Source organism: Pygocentrus nattereri, chromosome 24 (genome assembly GCF_015220715.1).
Source record: "Pygocentrus nattereri isolate fPygNat1 chromosome 24, fPygNat1.pri, whole genome shotgun sequence".
NCBI classification, from domain to species: Eukaryota; Metazoa; Chordata; class Actinopteri; order Characiformes; family Serrasalmidae; genus Pygocentrus; species Pygocentrus nattereri.
Window position 1 is genome coordinate 33,082,481 of NC_051234.1, and position 20,000 is coordinate 33,102,480.

The following is a 20,000-nucleotide window of genomic DNA, read 5'->3' on the forward strand; positions in this document are numbered from 1 at the left end:
AGACTCGTGTAGGTTCTCTGGTGGTTCTGGATGGTAAAGAAAATGGCTTTATTTGAAAATGTTGGAAAAGTTTCTGACAGAGTTGGAAAAGCAGAACCGATGTCTCATACCTTGAGCTTCAGACACAAACGGGGAGACACAGTGTGTTGGATTCGTTTGCATAAAGTTCAGCTTCACTCAACTGTACGACGCACCGCGTCCCCCAAATCTGCCGGACCCATGGTGCACCATGTGGCTTCGTCTGACTGAACTGCCACTTCCAATTGACAATGAATGGGAAAAGCTGCATTGTGTTGACGTCCTGGAACAGTGTGACTGCAGCGTTATGCTTTGTGTGAGTGTCCGTGTGCTTTGTGAGTACTTTGTGTGTCTGTGTGAGTGTCTGTGTACTTTGTGTGTCTGTGTGAGTGTCTGTGTGCTTTGTGTGTCTGTGTGAGTGTCCGTGTGCTTTGTGTGTACTTTGTGTGTCTGTGTGAGTGTCTGTGTGCTTTGTGTGTCTGTGTGAGTGTCTGTGTGCTTTGTGTTTCTGTGTGAGTGTCCGTGTGCTTTGTGTGTGTGATGGTGCTGTGGTGTGATGGTCAGCGATCGTTTGTAAAGGTCAGTGTGGAAGCGAGTGCAGGAGCCCCGCTGTGACCCGGCCTGGCACACGATGTACATCTCAGATTTAAAATCGCTGCTGTTTTTCATCCAGCTGGACGGATCTGAGCTGCGCTAATGACTTCCAGACACGGCCAAACTGTAAAACTGCAGCGCTGCATTTGCACAGTGTGTGGTGACTGATCTGACCGTAAAGCGTAGAAACGTAATCCACTTTGCCCTGAAAAGGATGGCCTGCCCACTCCAGGTGAAGGGAGAGGAGCTGCCCCGGGTGGAGGAGTTTAAGTATCTGGGGTCTTGTTGACGTGATGGGAAGAGGGATGGTGAGATCGGCCGCAGGCTGGGACAGGTCGGCAGCAGTAATGTGGTCACTGTACCGGACTGTAGTGGTGAAGAGGGAGCTGAGCCATAAGGTGAAGCTCTCTGTTTGCTGGTCAGTCTACATCCCGACCCTCACCTGTGGTCATGAGCTGTGGGTAATGACCGAAAGAATTCTCTTGGTGGTGGGCTACACTCTGCTTGATAGGGTGAGGAGCTTGGAGTACTCCTCCACCTTGAGAGGAGCCAGTTGAGGTTGTTTGGGCATCTGATCATGGCCTACGGGACCTCAGGGTCGTCCTAGGACCTGCTAGAGGGATTATATGTCCAAGTTGGCCTAGGAGCAGCTCAGGAATCCCTCAATGAGCTGGAGGGCGTTGTGAGGGCAGAGTCGTCTGGGGTTCTCTGCTCTTCCAACTGCTACTGCGACCCTATCTGGACTAAGACGTTAATGATGTTGATGATGATGATGGATTAGCTTTTACAGACAAATGTTATATTAAAAATACAGTTTTAGCCCAGCATCAAGAACGATCTGCTCTTCCAGAGCCCAGTAAATCATCAGACATTCATTAGAAATGATGGTGAAGACTAATCATCTGTCTGATTGATATTGTTCATATTACTGTTGAACGTCCAGTAGTGCATGCACTTTATTCCAGCTCGATCCTTCTGGTGTCGCCGTCTTCTGTGATCTGAAGATGTTAAGTGTTGATGATTTTGACTGGAATGTAGGAGGAAAACCGTGAACCGGGAACTTTTTATGGGAAGTATTAATGCTGTGTTCAGCTGCTCCTCTCGAGGTTGTCTGTACCAGAGACCGTATTACAGAAACGTTCAGATCGGACCGGTCAAGATGGGATTTTCCACAAATTCGTATTACGGAATCAAATATGATCTTCAGTTATGAATCTCGTCTTACAGCGTCTTTCCTCCAGTTAGGAAATCTTCATCTGCTCGATCGTAGTCAACGGTGAACTGGCATGTCCGTTGCCTAGCAACCGACAATCCGTGCCCAGCAATCAGGCAAGCTATCAGTTAGCAGGGTTCACATTACTCCTGATTAACCCCGTCGGACACAGATGTGCTGTTTTCTGATTATGACGATGTTCGATTCATCCACAGACCTAATAATTGTATGATTCCGGTTATTTATGTGCCTTTAGCTCATATGATGTGAACGCCGACGCAGTATTTACAGTAATCATCATTCTCTGGATGTTACCGTGATAATCGGGACTCCAAGGTAACATCACCTCCGACCAAACTGACTTTCTCTTCATGTCTTGATTTGGAGGCCATGGCCGGCACTGACCGCTCGTACACAGTATATATGAGATGTATATATGAACGTCTACATGACCTGGCAAACGAAATTACACAGGCTTCATGTTGAACCAAACAGGATTTATTTATCAAAATTCGAACAAGAAATTCAGAGGGATGTAGATTTTCCCTTTCCGCTTTTCCCTGTCGTCTGTCTTTAAGGCTTCAGCGAGCTGCCGCTTGTAGAGTGTCATTCGCAAGCGTTTCTTACGACACCCCAACGTGTCGCACGAGGAACCTGGGTTTCCAGAGATGCTCTTCTTACAGACGTTCTGGGGCTTCACGCAGACGTTTCTCGAACCTGATTGACGATGTCCTACAACGCTGGTGGTCGTCCAGATCCCGTTGTCCTGCATGGAAGGCCTTCCTCTTTGAATTTTTTGTGCCATGTCTAAATCTGCTGTCCAGCTGGGGCGTTTTTGTTGAGTTTTCTCGAAAATGCGCGCTGATCACTCGTTTGACTGTTCGAGCACATTCCAACACACAAAATGCCTTTTCATGTGTAGTGAACGCCGTTTTCAACCTGAAAAACATTCCAATTTTAACTTGGTTTTTACACGTTGTTAAAACTGGAGGTTATTTTCGGGAGAACTGGCTGTTATTAGACCACAAAGTTATGCACATTTTTTTTGGGACACCCTGTGCTGTACTACTCTCCAACATGTGGGAAAATCACCATTTCCCAGTTTCTGACTCCACTCAAACGCAGCATAACCATGTCTTGACGCAACTCTTCCTCTTGTTCCCTCTGCAGCGAGGTGTCTGTGCCGTCTATTATCATTCTCAACACGTCCAACGAGCAGTACTTCCTGCCCAGTGAGCCGGTGGAGAGTCTGGAGCAGCTGATCCTCTTCATCAGGAGCGTCCTGGATGGCACGGCTCAGGTACCCGTCTCCCTCAGCTCAACCCTTAGACGTCTGGAGTTGTTGCTGCTTTTCTGTGCTGTTTAACTGTAAGGATCAATGGATCTGTTATGTATGTAAGGAAGTCTGTATGGTTCACACTCTGCATCCACAGGTTCAGCTCTCACAACTTTTCCCCCATTAGTTTTAATGTCAGTGGCTAAAGCAGTGATTGTTTTTTTCTGGATGATGAGCCCTTTGAAACGGGCATTTGGCGCTTTTAGGGCTTAATTACGCAGTTATTTTTAATTATCTCAGGAGTCCCCTAAACCGCGCAGTCAAAAGGAAGTAACTTAAATTTCTTACAAATTTTAAATAAAAAAGTTGTGATGTAATAAAGTGAAGATTAAAAAACATTAAAAATTCTGCACTTTTTCTAGGTCTCTGTTCACATTTAAGCAAATTTGTAAAATTTAACATGTAAAAACTTAAAATCTTTGGTAAAAAAAAAAGAAAAAAAGAAACTTTATTTTCCATTAAACATTTTCCATGAGACATTTCCATGAAGATGATTCCATGCAGCTCAGATCATTAAAGCAATTAAAGCACCAATTAATTCTGAACTGTGAATCAGCTACGTGTGTTATGCTGTATTCAGTTCACAGCGTATCCAAGGCGTGTACCACAAACCAAACGAGTGAAGCTTTCTGTACATTTAAGCATTATTATGTAACCTCAGCGTCTCCTCTGTTTATATACGCTAGCAGACTGTTACCCAACACTGTGAGAACCTCACCAGCGCTTCAGCTAGCTAGCACCCAAGCTGGTGCGTTTTCCGTCTGAGCTGGGTCCTTGATCTGCTGATATCCCTCAAATCCTGAGTTGTCCTGAAGGCCGTCCTTCCAGTCCTCCTCACTCCCTAATTTCTCTCCCACGTGTTCTGTTTGATGCGCTCGGGTTCTGAGCCGCTGACACTTTTCATTATCGTGCAGATGCTGTTCTTCCAGAGCTCCGGTTCTAACGGGCCCTCTCACCTTCCTTTCGCTCGGTTTCATTATCACGTATCCATGCTTTGTGTGGAAAAGCGAGAGACCCACCGTTCTGTTCTGTCACCCTCGAGCCGCAGCTCCATACCTTACTTCATTATCGCGTGGATCCTCATAGGCTTGGGTGTCAAGGCAGCGCAGCGCCACTGACGTTCCCCTGACCGGCCGCCTGTCTGCGCTCTCTCGTTTTCTTCTGAACGTCTGCGTTGGAGCCCGATTGCTTTATTTTTGCCCCTCTGTGTTCTCTTAGCTGTTTATATTCAGTCCAAAAACTTATTGTCCACTCACTGTCCACTCTATTAGACACTCCTACCTTGTGGGTCCACCTTGTAGATGTAAAGTCAGAGATGACAGCTCATCTGCTGCTGCACAGTTTGTGTTGGTCATCCTCTAGTCCTTCATCAGTGGTCACAGGACGCTGCCCACAGGACGCTGCCCACAGGACGCTGCCCACAGGACGCTGCCCACAGGACGCTGCCCACAGGACGCTGTTGTCTGGATATTTTTGGTTGGTGGACTATTCTCAGTCCAGCAGTGACACTAAGGTGTTTAAAAACACCAGCAGCACTGCTGTGTCTGATCCACTCGTACCAGCACAACACCCACTAACACACCACCACCACGTCAGTGTTACTGCAGTGCTGAGAATGACCCACCACCCAAACAGCACCTGTTTAGGAGAGAAACTTAATTAGCTCTGTATTGTTTATAGTGTTGCTAATGGAAATCGGGGGTCTCGGTCTAATGCAGCCACATTTTATTTACCATCCAAAGGCCCTGCGTGTGCCTATACGACATAAGCGGATTAAAAAATGCATTTAAGGCCCAAATCTTATCTAAAAACTATCAGAAATCAGTGTCTTAAGCATCAGGTAGGGTGATTATAACCATTCCATGTAATTACTTCTTATGAAGCAGCTTTTAAGGCGCCTGGTTCTTGTCAGCGCTGTTGGGAATAATTCGGCGTTCCTCTGGAATAAAGCAGTTTATATCAGACAACATTATGCAGAAGTTTAGAAAAGTTGGTGGAATTCCCTGTTAAAGCTTATCGCATCATTTTCGTGATGCCGCATAATTAAATCCCCAAAAAAGTGATTTGATTATTCAAATTTAGTCTTTGATTACATTTTAAGGGCCTTTAACGAAGTCTTTAAAAGTGCTGTGTTTATCTCGGAGGATTCCTCCGGACACCCTGCTGTAAGTTGAAGTTTGGGGTTTCTGTTTATGGTAAATGGATACATAAAGCATGTTCTTTGGTTGTTTTTCTCTCCTTTAATTTACTGGAAAGACAGATTTGAACAAGATCATAATTTAAATAAACAGAAACTGAAAACCAGAATGGCTTCTCCTTTCCTGGAGTTTTCCCCCTGTTATTTCTCACTTGGCAAAACAGAAGCAGGCCACTATATAAACAGCTGATGGCCGTGTTGCCGTGGAGACGGCCGGGCACCGACCCTCGCGGCATGCCTGGTTTGGGACCGTTTTGCTGGTGGCTGCTTTTGGAGTCCAGGCTTCTGTCCAGCTAAGCTAACACCAGCCTCTTTGTCCTTCTGTTCGCATGGACAGGCCTACGGAGGGGACGGAGTATTCCAGAGGATCAAGCGCGTGGCCTACGACGCCAGATCGACCGTCATGGTGAGTACAGGGTGACCTGATGTGACCAGTGATGCAGCACAGGCGCGTGAACGATGTCTAAAAATCATAATAATAGTAATTAGGAATTCTATCGCCCCCAAAAACGAGTGCACGTTGTCCGCTGCAGCTTTGACCTACTTTCTATTTCTGATGTGATACGTTTTTTAAAAAACTGATATAAACTAATTAAATTAAAATGAAATATGAATTAATGTAATATTGAGTAACTTAATATCTTGTTAAAACTACTTCGTAGTTTCACGGTCATTAAAATGAATGATAAACGCTTTAATGAGTCTTCTGGTGCAGGTGACTTGCGTGCTGATAGCTGATTCTCCCTGCTGGAGAAACTTCCGACTGCAAATCATTTCCAGAGCCACAGCTTTTCATAATTCAACTGTCCACCGAGACGCTTGCCCTGCGGTCACACCAGCAGTGGCACTGTGCAGCAGAGTGCCCAGAAGTCATTTATTTTCAAAGGGCGCTGCCGATTTCCGATGACAGGAGGTGGCAAAGCGGCGAAATTGAAGTTTTAACGTTATGCAAATAAGGGGCAGAGTGGCATGCCGATTACCATTAAATACACCAGTGAGCTCCGGCCGTGCGAGCTGATTGGTTGAGAGTCATTTTAACTGTGCAGTTATTTCACCATAACATCACAGGCTTTTCACGAACACCGTCACTCCGCTGAGACGCTGTTGCTAAGCAACAACTCTGACAGCTGTAGGAGACGCTCGAGCCGTTTGAGCATTTTTACTTCTCACTTTGCCACAAACAGAAAACGGACGCTGTTAAGACCACATCTGACCGACAGCCGATTTGGTCCGACTCTGAAGACGAGACGACGCTAAATTCCCAAACTGTCGTCACCACTGAGCAGCTTTTCAGTCGGCAGCTGTGACAGAAGAACAGCTGAACAACCTGGAATCAGCCAGAAATGAACCCAACACCATTCGCCAGACGTGTCTGATCTTCAGAGTCGGACCAAATCAGCCTGAGCCGTAAAACTGACCCAGTAAAAACAGAAAAGCTGCTCAGTGGAGACGACAGTTTGGGAATTTAGTGTAAGGAGCTGGAGAACGAACTGCCGGCTGAGCAGCGAGTGGGCGGAGCTCGTTACTCTGACGTAGCACGAACTGCTCGTTAAGGAGCTCTAATTAGGAGGAAGGAGCTGAACATTAAAACATATTAAAGCCGCGTTCACGGCCAGTTTATTCATTTCTTACTGTATTTATTTAACTGCTGTATTAAAGCAGTAGAGACACTCGAGGAGGGAGTTATCACCAGTAACATCACGGCTGGGATGATCTACGGCCACCAGATCACAGCCGGGATGCTATTTCAGGAGAACACACCCCCTCTCGGGTTCTACTGCTTAAATATAATCCAACCATTGAGCAGGGTGGTACGCGCCACTTCACCAGGGTAAAACGATAATCTGCTTCCTTACAGTGTCGGGGCAAACAGCAGAGAACAGCAGCAGACGTGAGACGCTCCACCTTTGTTTATTTGCATCTCCTAGTAATGGGAGAACACGCGAGTCCAGCATGTTCCGTTTAGTTAAACAGCAGCTTAAAAGTTGAGTTGTGTGTGATCCCTAATCATTTAGCGTGGATCCCCAATATTTCAGTCGCCCAAAAAAATCAGATTCCCAGTCCTTTACAATCGGTTAATGCTTTAAAAGTCGTTAGAGCACCCAAGGCTTTAATTAGATGCATTCAGGGCACCTGCCATGAAGTAATATCTGTTGAATAACTTGGTTTGGTTCCTCTCAGGACAGCTTGTGCTTTAATTCCTCATATTCTGTCTGTCGCTATCTTGAATAAAATGTCTTTCTTGGTGCATCCGTCCACCCGCCCTGATCCTTGTCCACCTTTATAATTACTGCCTGAATCAGACATTTAATTAAAGTCCTTCACGGGGATCAGAGGGAGACGACGAGAAAGCTTAAGGAAAGGGCAGCTGAGGACAGAGAGGAGGAAAAAGCCGGAACGTTAAGGTAGTGTGGAGTGCTTCAGTGCTGGCAGCAGCGGTGGAGTTTATTTTGAATGGAAGGGAGACACACAAACATTTACGCTGCGGATGAAGAAAAATATTATTGACATTTTTCTGTGTTGCGCGGGTGCAGGGGAACTCAAGGTGCCCTGCGGTCGGGGACAGGGGGGCGCAATTTCAGGAGCAAAATGATAGATTAGATCTCTGGGACTGCTGATGCTGCGGAACGCCGAGCGACCGGAGGAGGGAACGGGACGCGCCAAGGGTGAACAGGAGTGATTTTATTTTGTACCGTCACAAACTTCCTCTGTCCTTTGAAAACTTCATTTCGCTTGGCAATTTTGCTGGAACTCTAGACCCTGATTTAACTTTTAAACCGCAAATTAATAATATTCAAAACCTGATTTCGTCACTTCAAGGATAGAGGATGAATCCGACCTCGTCCCTGTTTACAAGACGCTGAGAAGTTTTTCATGACTTGTCTTCTGTAACACATCTTTCATACGACACTGTCGAAAACGATGGTTCTTCAAGGATTCGGTAGTAAAGATAAGGGTTCTAAATAGATCCATGAATACGCAGAGAACCAAATGCATGATTAAAGGGTTCTTTGCATCATGATACGGTTCTATAAAGCACCAAAAAGGGTACCTCTATTATTACGATGTCAAGCATGTGTACAATAGAACCCTTTTCCAGAAAGGCTTCTGATAAAATTGCAGTAACGCACAGCCATTTATTATAAATTATAATCAACATAAACAAGTATTCAGCCAAGAAATGTAGTTGCCTTAGAGTACAGTATTGTTGCCAAGCAACCATGGATGCTGAATTTCGTCATATAACATTGAACATGTGGTGTCTCAGCGCTGTTTACTGCAGAAACTTTTGCTTTATCAGCAAGTTTTTTTCTCCAAATCACCACCGTGAGTCTTATTCAGCGCCAATCCAGCGACGCTCCTCTTCTCACGCTGGGGCTGGATCTCAAACGGCTCCCTGCTCCCTACATAGTGCACGACGTAGGAGTTTAAACACTGGATCCTGCAGCCCAACAGAGCAGAACACAGCTAAGAAACAGTCGTTTGGGATTCAGACACGACCACACTGGATAAATGAGGCACTGTTTGGCTGTAGAGGCTAGAATTCCGGAACTTTCATAGCTAGAACACTATTTAGGGCGTGTGGAGCCGTTTGGGATTCAGCCTGGGTTTGACGCGCCTTCTGGCTGAAACGTGTAAAACATTAAAGTGATATTTTTAGCCTTTTATACTGCAGTTTTACAGTAAATCACACCGTAAGTGCTTTAATTCAGGCCTGTGATATTAATGATGGGCCTGTTTAGGCTGTTAGCCAGCTGACCAGCCGGGTTCTAGATAAGAACATAAGTTGTCAGCCCCCCAGTTTAAACAGAACTGGGTTCTTACTTCATCAGTTCACTCGGTGCTCCATGTGAGAAGCTTTATTACCGGGTCTGCTACGCATATGAGGAATTGGAGCTCACAGAGCACAGTATCAGACAGACATTCACACGTAGGGAATAATAATAAATAAATACAAAATAAATAAAAATAAAAAAAAAACAACCTGCATTCCTACTCTCACACACACACACACACACACACACACACACACACACACACACACAGTCATACCTGTAAACCTTACGTTGTGCAATGTATGAGTCTAAAGTTAAAGTGCTGAGTGCAGCAGCAGTTAAAGGGTGTTTAGTGGTAGAGAAAGGGGTCAATGAGGTGACAGTCAGACAGGTGGGGTGATATGGCAGGTGAGTGGGGTAACAGTCAGACAGGTGGGGTAATATGGCAGGTGAGTGGGGTAACAGTCAGACAGGTGGGTTAATATGGCAAATGAGTGGGGTAACAGTCAGACAGGTGGGTTAATATGGCAAATGAGTGGGGTAGCAGTCAGACAGGTGGGGTAATATGGCAGGTGAGTGGGGTAACAGTCAGACAGGTGGGGTAATATGGCAGGTGAGTGGGGTAACAGTCAGACAGGTGGGGTAATATGGCAGGTGAGTGGGGTAACAGTCAGACAGGTGGGGTAATATGGCAGGTGAGTGGGGTAACAGTCAGACAGGTGGGGTAACAGTCAGACAGGTGGGGTAACGGTCAGACAGGTGGGGTAATATGGCAGGTGAAAAGATGCTGGAACAAACACTGGTTAGAGCAGTGATTCAGCGATTTATTAAAGAGCGCTGTAAAGACTGGAGCGAGCTGGTCAGCGCAGACCCTCAGACAGGAGAGTGAAACACCATCTGGTCCTGCTGCTCTCCTCACTTTTTGTCTCCTGAAGAGTCGTTGCACGTCCTTTTTGCAGATCTTCAGAGCAGACTGAATGGATGGCTGAGTGACAGGGAGGTGTGAGTCTGGGGGGGGGGTGTCCTTTTGTAGCTGGTGATGTTCTGCAGGCACTTCCAGACGGTTGATGGCTCGTTTGTGGACACCACACTACTCAGCTTGTTTGAGTAGCTCCTGAGCTCTGATTGCTTTAAGTGTGTTCCTAGCCTGATTGTACAGAGCCCGATCTCCCCTCCTGTACGCTGCTTCTTTAGACCGGCGCCACTGTTTCAGTCTGGCAATGAACCAGGGCTTGCTGTTATATTCCGAATCCTGGTGGGAACACGGGTATCTTCACAGAAACTGATGTAGGATGTCACAGTGTCTGTATATTCATCCAGGCTGCCTGTAGCTCCTCAAACACTCCAGTCTGGTAGTCCCATGCAGTCCTGAAGCCTCTCTTTAGCCTCGTCGGTCCACCTCTTCACAGAGCTGACTACAGGTTTGGCACACTTGAGGCTCTGCCTATAGGCTGGAAGGAGGTGGATTAGAGAGGCCCAGAGCAGCGCGGGGAACAGAGCGATAGGCCCCCTTTAACACAGCGTAGCAGTGGTCTAAAATGTTTCTGTCCCTGTTGTGTGATAGGAGTGTGAAGCAGAGTGTAATGGCCATCTGGAGAAGAATCAGGAGGAGCTGTGATCCACCAGGTGATATTTATGAGGCCTGAGGAGATGAACTGCTCCAGTGTCTGTGACTTTGGTTAATGATCATCAAGTCATATACCTTCAGAATCACGGAGGTATTTTTAATATTTACAGTCGAAGTGACTGCCAGCTTGAATTAATGGAGCGCGGAACAGTCCGGCTCCTCCGCTCTGCCGTTTTAATGAAAAAGAAAAGCCAAGTTCAGCTCCAAACATCTCATCAACTCCAAAGTCACCTCCAAACAGCTGAGCACACAGAAGCAGTCATATTTCTGAGTTCTGCATGCTGAACACATGAAAACAGCTGCAGACATGCAAGTTAGCCGTGTGATCTCAGCGATTTTATTGAATACTTTCGATTTTGCATTTGTATATAAGTGTTTACACTGCCAGTGTTTGATATTATCACTGCCTGTATGACCTGGCAGATATTGCTTCAGTTTGACATACTTTATCAACATATTGGACCCAGAAACCAAACAATACACACAAAATCAGATTTGAGGGAAAAAAAAAAACGACGGATGTTAAGATGAATGATAAACCGCCAGCAGTCATATTTTGCATGCGTTTACATGTGTGTATTATTATTATTATTATTATTATTATTATTATTAATTTATCAGATTTGTATCGTCTTATTTCCATTTTAAATTGTCTTTTCAACATCAAATTCTAACTAGCGCAGCGTCTGAAGCCAGTATTTTAATCACGGAAATTGATGGCGGTGCTCAATGTGACTGTTTTTCTGCTGTGACGTCTTTAACCAGCCGCACCAACGCGATCAAGGTTCAATTTATGCATTGAAATGCTTCTGGTGAGGCTCAGATAATCACTGTACAGAAAGCAAATAAGTAAAAGTAAAATATAAAAAACAAATTTAAATGTACGCAAAATATAGAGAAATATACACAATATAGAGAAATATACACACAATATAGAGAAATATACATTTTTAAGTTACTTAATGACTCTGTGTTGTTGTTCTTTAAAGTGGCTTGGTGTTAAGGTGTTATTATCATAGCAGAGATTATATGATACAATAATCATGCAGACAAAGTGACTGAGTGAAATGGTGTTTGGGGACAGAGCCACAACTTCACAGCTTGATCAGCAGCTCATGCGGGTCAAAACATGTTTTCAGTGTAAAATGCTGTTATTCCTGTGACGGGAGGCCAGAAAAAAGAAGTTCTCCAAAATGTCCAGATTTGTGTCCATAGTTCTTCTTCTTCTTTCGGCTGCTCCCTTTAGGGGGCGCCACAGCGGATCATCTGCCTCCATCTTGCCCTATCCACTGCCTCCTCTACTTTCACACCAACCATCTCCATGTCCACCTTCACTACATCCATAAACCTTCTCTGAGGTCTACCTCTTCTCCTTCTACCCGGCAGCTCCATCTCCAACATTCTTTGCCCAATATATCCACTATTCCTCCTCAACACATGTCCAAACCATCTCAACCTGGCCTCTCTGGCTTTATCTCCAAACTGCTCCACCTTCACCGTCCCTCTGATCTGCTCATTTCTAATCCTGTCCATCCTGGTCACTCCCAACGGAAATCTCAGCATCTTCATCTCCGCCACCTCCAGCTCAGCCTCCTGTCTTTTAGACAGAGCCACAGTCTCCAAACCGTCCATCATAGCAGGACGCACTGCTGTCTTGTTTGTTGTTTGTGTCCATAGTTGCTTTTAATTATACATAAATTGTTGTCTGACGGATCCGTTTAATGGAAACGTTTGTAGTAGAATCCTCTAGTTTTCATTCTGACACAGTATATGTGATATTAACTACTGGTGACCTGCCGCTCACAGAACATCCCCTAATCTGACTGCATGTGCGTCAACTAAACACTGAACTGCTGGAAACAACGTCGAATCTCCACTGCCTGCTGGAATTCAGAAACCTTGATTTTTATTGCGTTTTTATCCAATCTGACCTCAAATAACAGCATTTTTTAGACTCTTTGTGATTCACACCGTTTTCTGTGACTGAGTGAAGAATTAGCAGGCAGACTGACAGCTCCTAAATGAGTGCAGAGGCTCAGCAGATAATTAGAAAACGAGTACAGCAGCGTTCCTCTTATTGTTCCTCCGAGATACGCCGGCCTCCAGAAACACAGCGGCATCAGTTTAATTGAATCTGACCTCTGATTTGAAAGTGATGTGTCCTGCCCGTGGCCACACAGCACGCCGCCGCTGGAGTTCTGTTTTTATGAACTCCTACTGAGCGGCACCTTTGTGTCCCACCTTTTCGGTTCTTTTCGATCCGAGCTCAGTTCAGTTCTGCAGGGTGAATAACAACTAGGCATTTCGATTACAGGCGCTGTTGGAATGCCTTCGAGGTGTTTTTCCTCTCTTTCAGATGAGCGACAGACCGAGTTTGCATGGCCTTCCCGTGTCCCAGTATAATTAACAACATGCTGACTAATTGACAGTGAAATTGACTCGGCTGCTCACCGTGTTCCAACAATGTGGAACCTCATGCAGTGAAGCATTGACCGACCTGAACTAAAGTTCTAGAACATGGCGCTTATGCTTTCCACGAAGGATGATGGAGACGAGCATGACCTCTAAACATTTACAGAGACTGTATTTACCTGTCACAGAGGTGACGCTGAATTGTCCGTGGCTCTGACAGATCATTGAAACCTGTTTTACTGCCTCTTTCTGTCTCTTCTAAACTCTTAACTCCAGGTTACTAGCCTAAGTCGGGGCCTTTGGATTGTGCAAGTGGGACATATAATTGTGCATAACAAGTATAGTCATTTTATTTATTATCCCAAACCACCAGTGAACCTATGGGAGGCAAATCCAGACAAAAAAGAAATAAAATTAAAAACTTCTGTAAACGCAAACCTCATTTTGCCATTTCTTTTTCTAAACATCCGCGCAAATATCCTGCCAAAACTGAAAATGAAATGAAATACCTACATGTGCAGCTTAATTTTTCACACAAGCACATGAGTCATTTGTGACAAAAATAAAAGTACGTTTAAATCAGCAAATTGTCGTTTAATTTTAGTCACTATTCTGGTATTTCATGGAGGGGGATGCATTCATGGCCATTGATGCAGCAGCATAAGTTGCGGTGTCTGTGTTCACATGCAAGAACTTTTGCCATTCCGATTATGGATTAAAACTGTTTATTTCACTCTACTTAACAGTCTGATGGACAATCTGTTTTCATGCTCACTACAAGGAATCCCATCCAAAATCACGAACATGCGTGGAGAACCGCTTAGTGTGGACGTTACCATGACAGCGAGCATCACGTGAGGTCCAGTCAGAGTGAGATGAGCAGCAGTGAGCAGTGATTGTGTTTCTAACTGCTTTAAAATGACGTCAGACTCAGGAAAACGTCCTTCACACATCCTTATTAAGGAAGGCCGAGAGGAAGACGTCGTGTCCTGAGACACATAAGCTGGACGTCCGTCCCACCGCCGTCTTTTAAAGATCAGAGCATGAACTTCGTCTCCTCTGCAGACCAGTTTCTGCTCCGCCGTGTCGAACGGTATAAACTCTCACTGTGACGCGACGCTCATGCAGAACGGACTTAAACTTTCCGATAGGGAATGTAATCGGATACAGGAGTTTACACGGATATTATTCTTCTATTTAACAGATTAATTACAGGATTACCCACCTCGATCATTCGGATAGGAACTGTATTCCACATGGCCTCATTCGGTCTAGACTATTCCGACAGAGGTGTCTACAAGAACGTATCTTATTCCAATTGAGCTATTAGTCGGATAATTAGCCTGCATCTAAACGTGGCTAATGATAAGTTTCTCCAGTAGAAAATGGTCTAATCCAGGGTTAGATTGAACTAAGATGGAAATCCTGCTTTCTGAGACAGGCCCCAAGTTAGATTTCCCAGGGATTCCTCAGCTTTACTCATTAGAGCCCTCGGACTAGACTTCAAATGCTACATTCCCTTATCACTGGGGTCTTTAATTAAAATTCAGTTCAAGGTCCAGTAAAAGAAAATTTCCTCAAGCAAAGGTCCAGAACATCATGATGTTCGACTTGTATCATGACTCAGCGCCATATACCGTTTACTGAAGTAGCCGAGTAGGAATATCAGCATCTTATACAGTCGACAGCTGAACATCAGATCAAATAAAGTCCAGTTCAGTCAGATTTCAACAACATTTACTGAACATCAGATCAAATAAAGTCCAGTTCAGTCAGATTTCAACAACATTTACTGAACATCAGATCAAATAAAGTCCAGTTCGGTCAGATTTCACCAACATTTACTGAACATCAGATCAAATAAAGTCCAGTTCGGTCAGATTTCAACAACATTTACTGAACATCACATCAAATAAAGTCCAGGTCGGTCAGATTTCAACAACATTTACTGAACATCACATCAAATAAAGTCCAGGTCGGTCAGATTTCAACAACATTTACTGAACATCACATCAAATAAAGTCCAGGTCGGTCAGATTTCAACAACATTTACTGAACATCACATCAAATAAAGTCCAGGTCGGTCAGATTTCAACAACATTTACTGAACATCACATCAAATAAAGTCCAGTTCGGTCAGATTTCAACAACATTTACTGAACATCACATCAAATAAAGTCCAGGTCGGTCAGATTTCAACAACATTTACTGAACATCACATCAAATAAAGTCCAGGTCGGTCAGATTTCAACAACATTTACTGAACATCACATCAAATAAAGTCCAGGTCGGTCAGATTTCAACAACATTTACTGAACATCACATCAAATAAAGTCCAGGTCGGTCAGATTTCAACAACATTTACTGAACATCACATCAAATAAAGTCCAGGTCGGTCAGATTTCAACAACATTTACTGAACATCAGATCAAATAAAGTCCAGTTCGGTCAGATTTCACCAACATTTACTGAACATCAGATCAAATGAAGTCCAGTTCGGTCAGATTTCACCAACATTTACTGAACATCAGATCAAATAAAGTCCAGTTCGGTCAGATTTCACCAACATTTACTGAACATCAGATCAAATAAAGTCCAGTTCGGTCAGATTTCAACACCATTTACTGAACATCAGATCAAATAAAGTCCAGTTCGGTCAGATTTCACCAACATTTACTGAACATCAGATCAAATAAAGTCCAGTTCGGTCAGATTTCAACAACATTTACTGAACATCACATCAAATAAAGTCCAGTTCGGTCAGATTTCACCAACATTTACTGAGCATCAGATCAAATAAAGTCCAGTTCGGTCAGATTTCACCAACATTTACTGAACATCAGATCAAATAAAGTCCAGTTCGGTCAGATTTCACCAACATTTACTGAACATCAGATCAAATAAAGTCCAGTTCGGTCAGATTTCAACAACATTTACTGAACATCACATCAAATAAAGTCCAGTTCGGTCAGATTTCAACAACATTTACTGAACATCACATCAAATAAAGTCCAGGTCGGTCAGATTTCACCAACATTTACTGAACATCACATCAAATAAAGTCCAGTTCGGTCAGATTTCAACAACATTTACTGAACATCACATCAAATAAAGTCCAGTTCGGTCAGATTTCAACAACATTTACTGAACATCACATCAAATAAAGTCCAGTTCGGTCAGATTTCACCAACATTTACTGAACATCACATCAAATAAAGTCCAGTTCGGTCAGATTTCACCAACATTTACTGAACATCACATCAAATAAAGTCCAGTTCGGTCAGATTTCACCAACATTTACTGAACATCACATCAAATAAAGTCCAGTTCGGTCAGATTTCACCAACATTTACTGAACATCACATCAAATAAAGTCCAGTTCGGTCAGATTTCACCAACATTTACTGAACATCACATCAAATAAAGTCCAGTTCGGTCAGATTTCACCAACATTTACTGAACATCACATCAAATAAAGTCCAGTTCGGTCAGATTTCACCAACATTTACTGAACATCAGATCAAATAAAGTCCAGTTCGGTCAGATTTCAACAACATTTACTGAACATCAGATCAAATAAAGTCCAGGTCGGTCAGATTTCACCAACATTTACTGAACATCAGATCAAATAAAGTCCAGGTCGGTCAGATTTCAACAACATTTACTGAACATCACATCAAATAAAGTCCAGTTCGGTCAGATTTCACCAACATTTACTGAGCATCAGATCAAATAAAGTCCAGTTCGGTCAGATTTCACCAACATTTACTGAACATCAGATCAAATAAAGTCCAGTTCGGTCAGATTTCACCAACATTTACTGAACATCAGATCAAATAAAGTCCAGTTCGGTCAGATTTCAACAACATTTACTGAACATCACATCAAATAAAGTCCAGGTCGGTCAGATTTCAACAACATTTACTGAACATCACATCAAATAAAGTCCAGGTCGGTCAGATTTCAACAACATTTACTGAACATCACATCAAATAAAGTCCAGGTCGGTCAGATTTCAACAACATTTACTGAACATCACATCAAATAAAGTCCAGGTCGGTCAGATTTCAACAACATTTACTGAACATCACATCAAATAAAGTCCAGGTCGGTCAGATTTCAACAACATTTACTGAACATCACATCAAATGAAGTCCAGTTCGGTCAGATTTCACCAACATTTACTGAACATCAGATCAAATAAAGTCCAGTTCGGTCAGATTTCACCAACATTTACTGAACATCAGATCAAATAAAGTCCAGTTCGGTCAGATTTCACCAACATTTACTGAACATCAGATCAAATAAAGTCCAGTTCGGTCAGATTTCACCAACATTTACTGAGCATCAGATCAAATAAAGTCCAGTTCGGTCAGATTTCACCAACATTTACTGAGCATCAGATCAAATAAAGTCCAGTTCGGTCAGATTTCACCAACATTTACTGAACATCACATCAAATAAAGTCCAGTTCGGTCAGATTTCAACAACATTTACTGAACATCACATCAAATAAAGTCCAGTTCGGTCAGATTTCAACAACATTTACTGAACATCACATCAAATAAAGTCCAGTTCGGTCAGATTTCACCAACATTTACTGAACATCACATCAAATAAAGTCCAGTTCGGTCAGATTTCACCAACATTTACTGAACATCACATCAAATAAAGTCCAGTTCGGTCAGATTTCACCAACATTTACTGAACATCACATCAAATAAAGTCCAGTTCGGTCAGATTTCACCAACATTTACTGAACATCACATCAAATAAAGTCCAGTTCGGTCAGATTTCACCAACATTTACTGAACATCACATCAAATAAAGTCCAGTTCGGTCAGATTTCACCAACATTTACTGAACATCAGATCAAATAAAGTCCAGTTCGGTCAGATTTCACCAACATTTACTGAACATCAGATCAAATAAAGTCCAGTTCGGTCAGATTTCAACAACATTTACTGAACATCAGATCAAATAAAGTCCAGTTCGGTCAGATTTCAACAACATTTACTGAACATCACATCAAATAAAGTCCAGTTCGGTCAGATTTCAACAACATTTACTGAACATCACATCAAATAAAGTCCAGGTCGGTCAGATTTCAACAACATTTACTGAACATCACATCAAATAAAGTCCAGTTCGGTCAGATTTCAACAACATTGACTGAACATCACATCAAATAAAGTCCAGTTCGGTCAGATTTCACCAACATTGACTGAACATCACATCAAATGAAGTCCAGTTCGGTCAGATTTCAACAACATTGACTGAACATCAGATCAAATAAAGTCCAGTTCGGTCAGATTTCACCAACATTGACTGAACATCAGATCAAATAAAGTCCAGTTCGGTCAGATTTCACCAACATTGACTGAACATCAGATCAAATAAAGTCCAGTTCGGTCAGATTTCACCAACATTTACTGAACATCAGATCAAATAAAGTCCAGTTCGGTCAGATTTCAACACCATTTACTGAACATCAGATCAAATAAAGTCCAGTTCGGTCAGATTTCACCAACATTTACTGAACATCAGATCAAATAAAGTCCAGTTCGGTCAGATTTCACCAACATTTACTGAGCATCAGATCAAATAAAGTCCAGTTCGGTCAGATTTCACCAACATTTACTGAACATCAGATCAAATAAAGTCCAGTTCGGTCAGATTTCCCCAACATTTACTGTCAGTTTCCTCTTTTTAGATCACGTCATGTGGAATAACTTCCCTCTGACTCACTTTCTTCTCTGACTGCTGTTTCTCTCCTCGTCCCTCCCCTGTGTGGCGTCACTCACTCGAGTCTCAGAGCTCATCGTAATGCACAGATCTGATTGGCTGAGCAGCGTCAAGTGATATTTACAGCTCATGTGATTGGTCTGTGAGTCTCCGGCCACTAAACTGGTACCATATGATCCACTGAATAAAATAGGACCACCCCATTGAAATGAAATAATTCTCCATAGTTTATTTGTTGTCCAGGTCCGCATAGGACAGCGCTTGGGTCTGGACTGACCATGGTCCGCCTATTAGTGACCTCTGCCATATCAGGACAATATGGACAGTGTAAACTTCTCCATGTGAACAGAGGAGTTGTTTAATTATTAAAAACATCACATATGTCACTACTATTTTTGGGACATTTGGTCCAACTTGCTTGCAAACTCCAGAGAATGCGTGTTGTGCTATACATTGATATATATATACTGTATATATATATATATATATATATATATCACATTGCCTGCCTTTATCATATCGCAATACAATAAGCTGAATAACTTCAGCAAACATCATGTTGATCTTGTACGCTCAATTAACCCTAAAGACCATTCTCACTGTTGTTCTCACTGTTGTGTGCATTGTGGTCTAAAGCCATTGTGCTCGTTTATCATTTATCTCTGCCTGCATGGTTTTCAATACTCTCTCCGAGCAGCGTGCTGAACAGGGCGGCTGGCACGAAGCTGAGCCGCCTGTTATCTTTTAAAACCCGTATTCGCGTTGACTCGATCTCAGATCTTCTATCGCTTTTAAGGAGCCGCTGTATTTGGATTGCTGTCAGAATGAACGTCAACAAACTCAGTATTCTGCAGCTCGCCGTGGTCATATGGTGAGAGAGCCTGTCTATTACTGCATTGCTAATAAGCGAACTTGGCGTATTTGCAAATAGTCCCAGTTTGGATCTTGTTTGTTTGAATACGTTAGAAGCAGCTCACACCCAGTTAGCAGCCCATCACTGGTTTATTTGCATGATTTCGAGTCGCCACAGACTGTTTACTGTTGATGCAGTTTCTGGAGAGTGGTTTGTTGAGAGTGGCATA

The 20,000-nt window shown here is 43.2% G+C and overlaps 1 protein-coding gene across 1 annotated transcript in view; it reads left to right on the forward strand.

Annotated features, from left to right (window-relative positions):
* The window catches only part of tmx3b (thioredoxin related transmembrane protein 3b), a 107,470-nt gene that overhangs the window by 77,880 nt on the left and 9,590 nt on the right, over positions 1-20,000 (forward strand). Inside the window, exons 14-15 of the mRNA XM_037534170.1 lie at positions 2,996-3,125; positions 5,696-5,764. Coding sequence (XP_037390067.1) covers positions 2,996-3,125; positions 5,696-5,764 — 199 coding nt within the window. The remainder of the gene's footprint in view (positions 1-2,995; positions 3,126-5,695; positions 5,765-20,000) is intronic.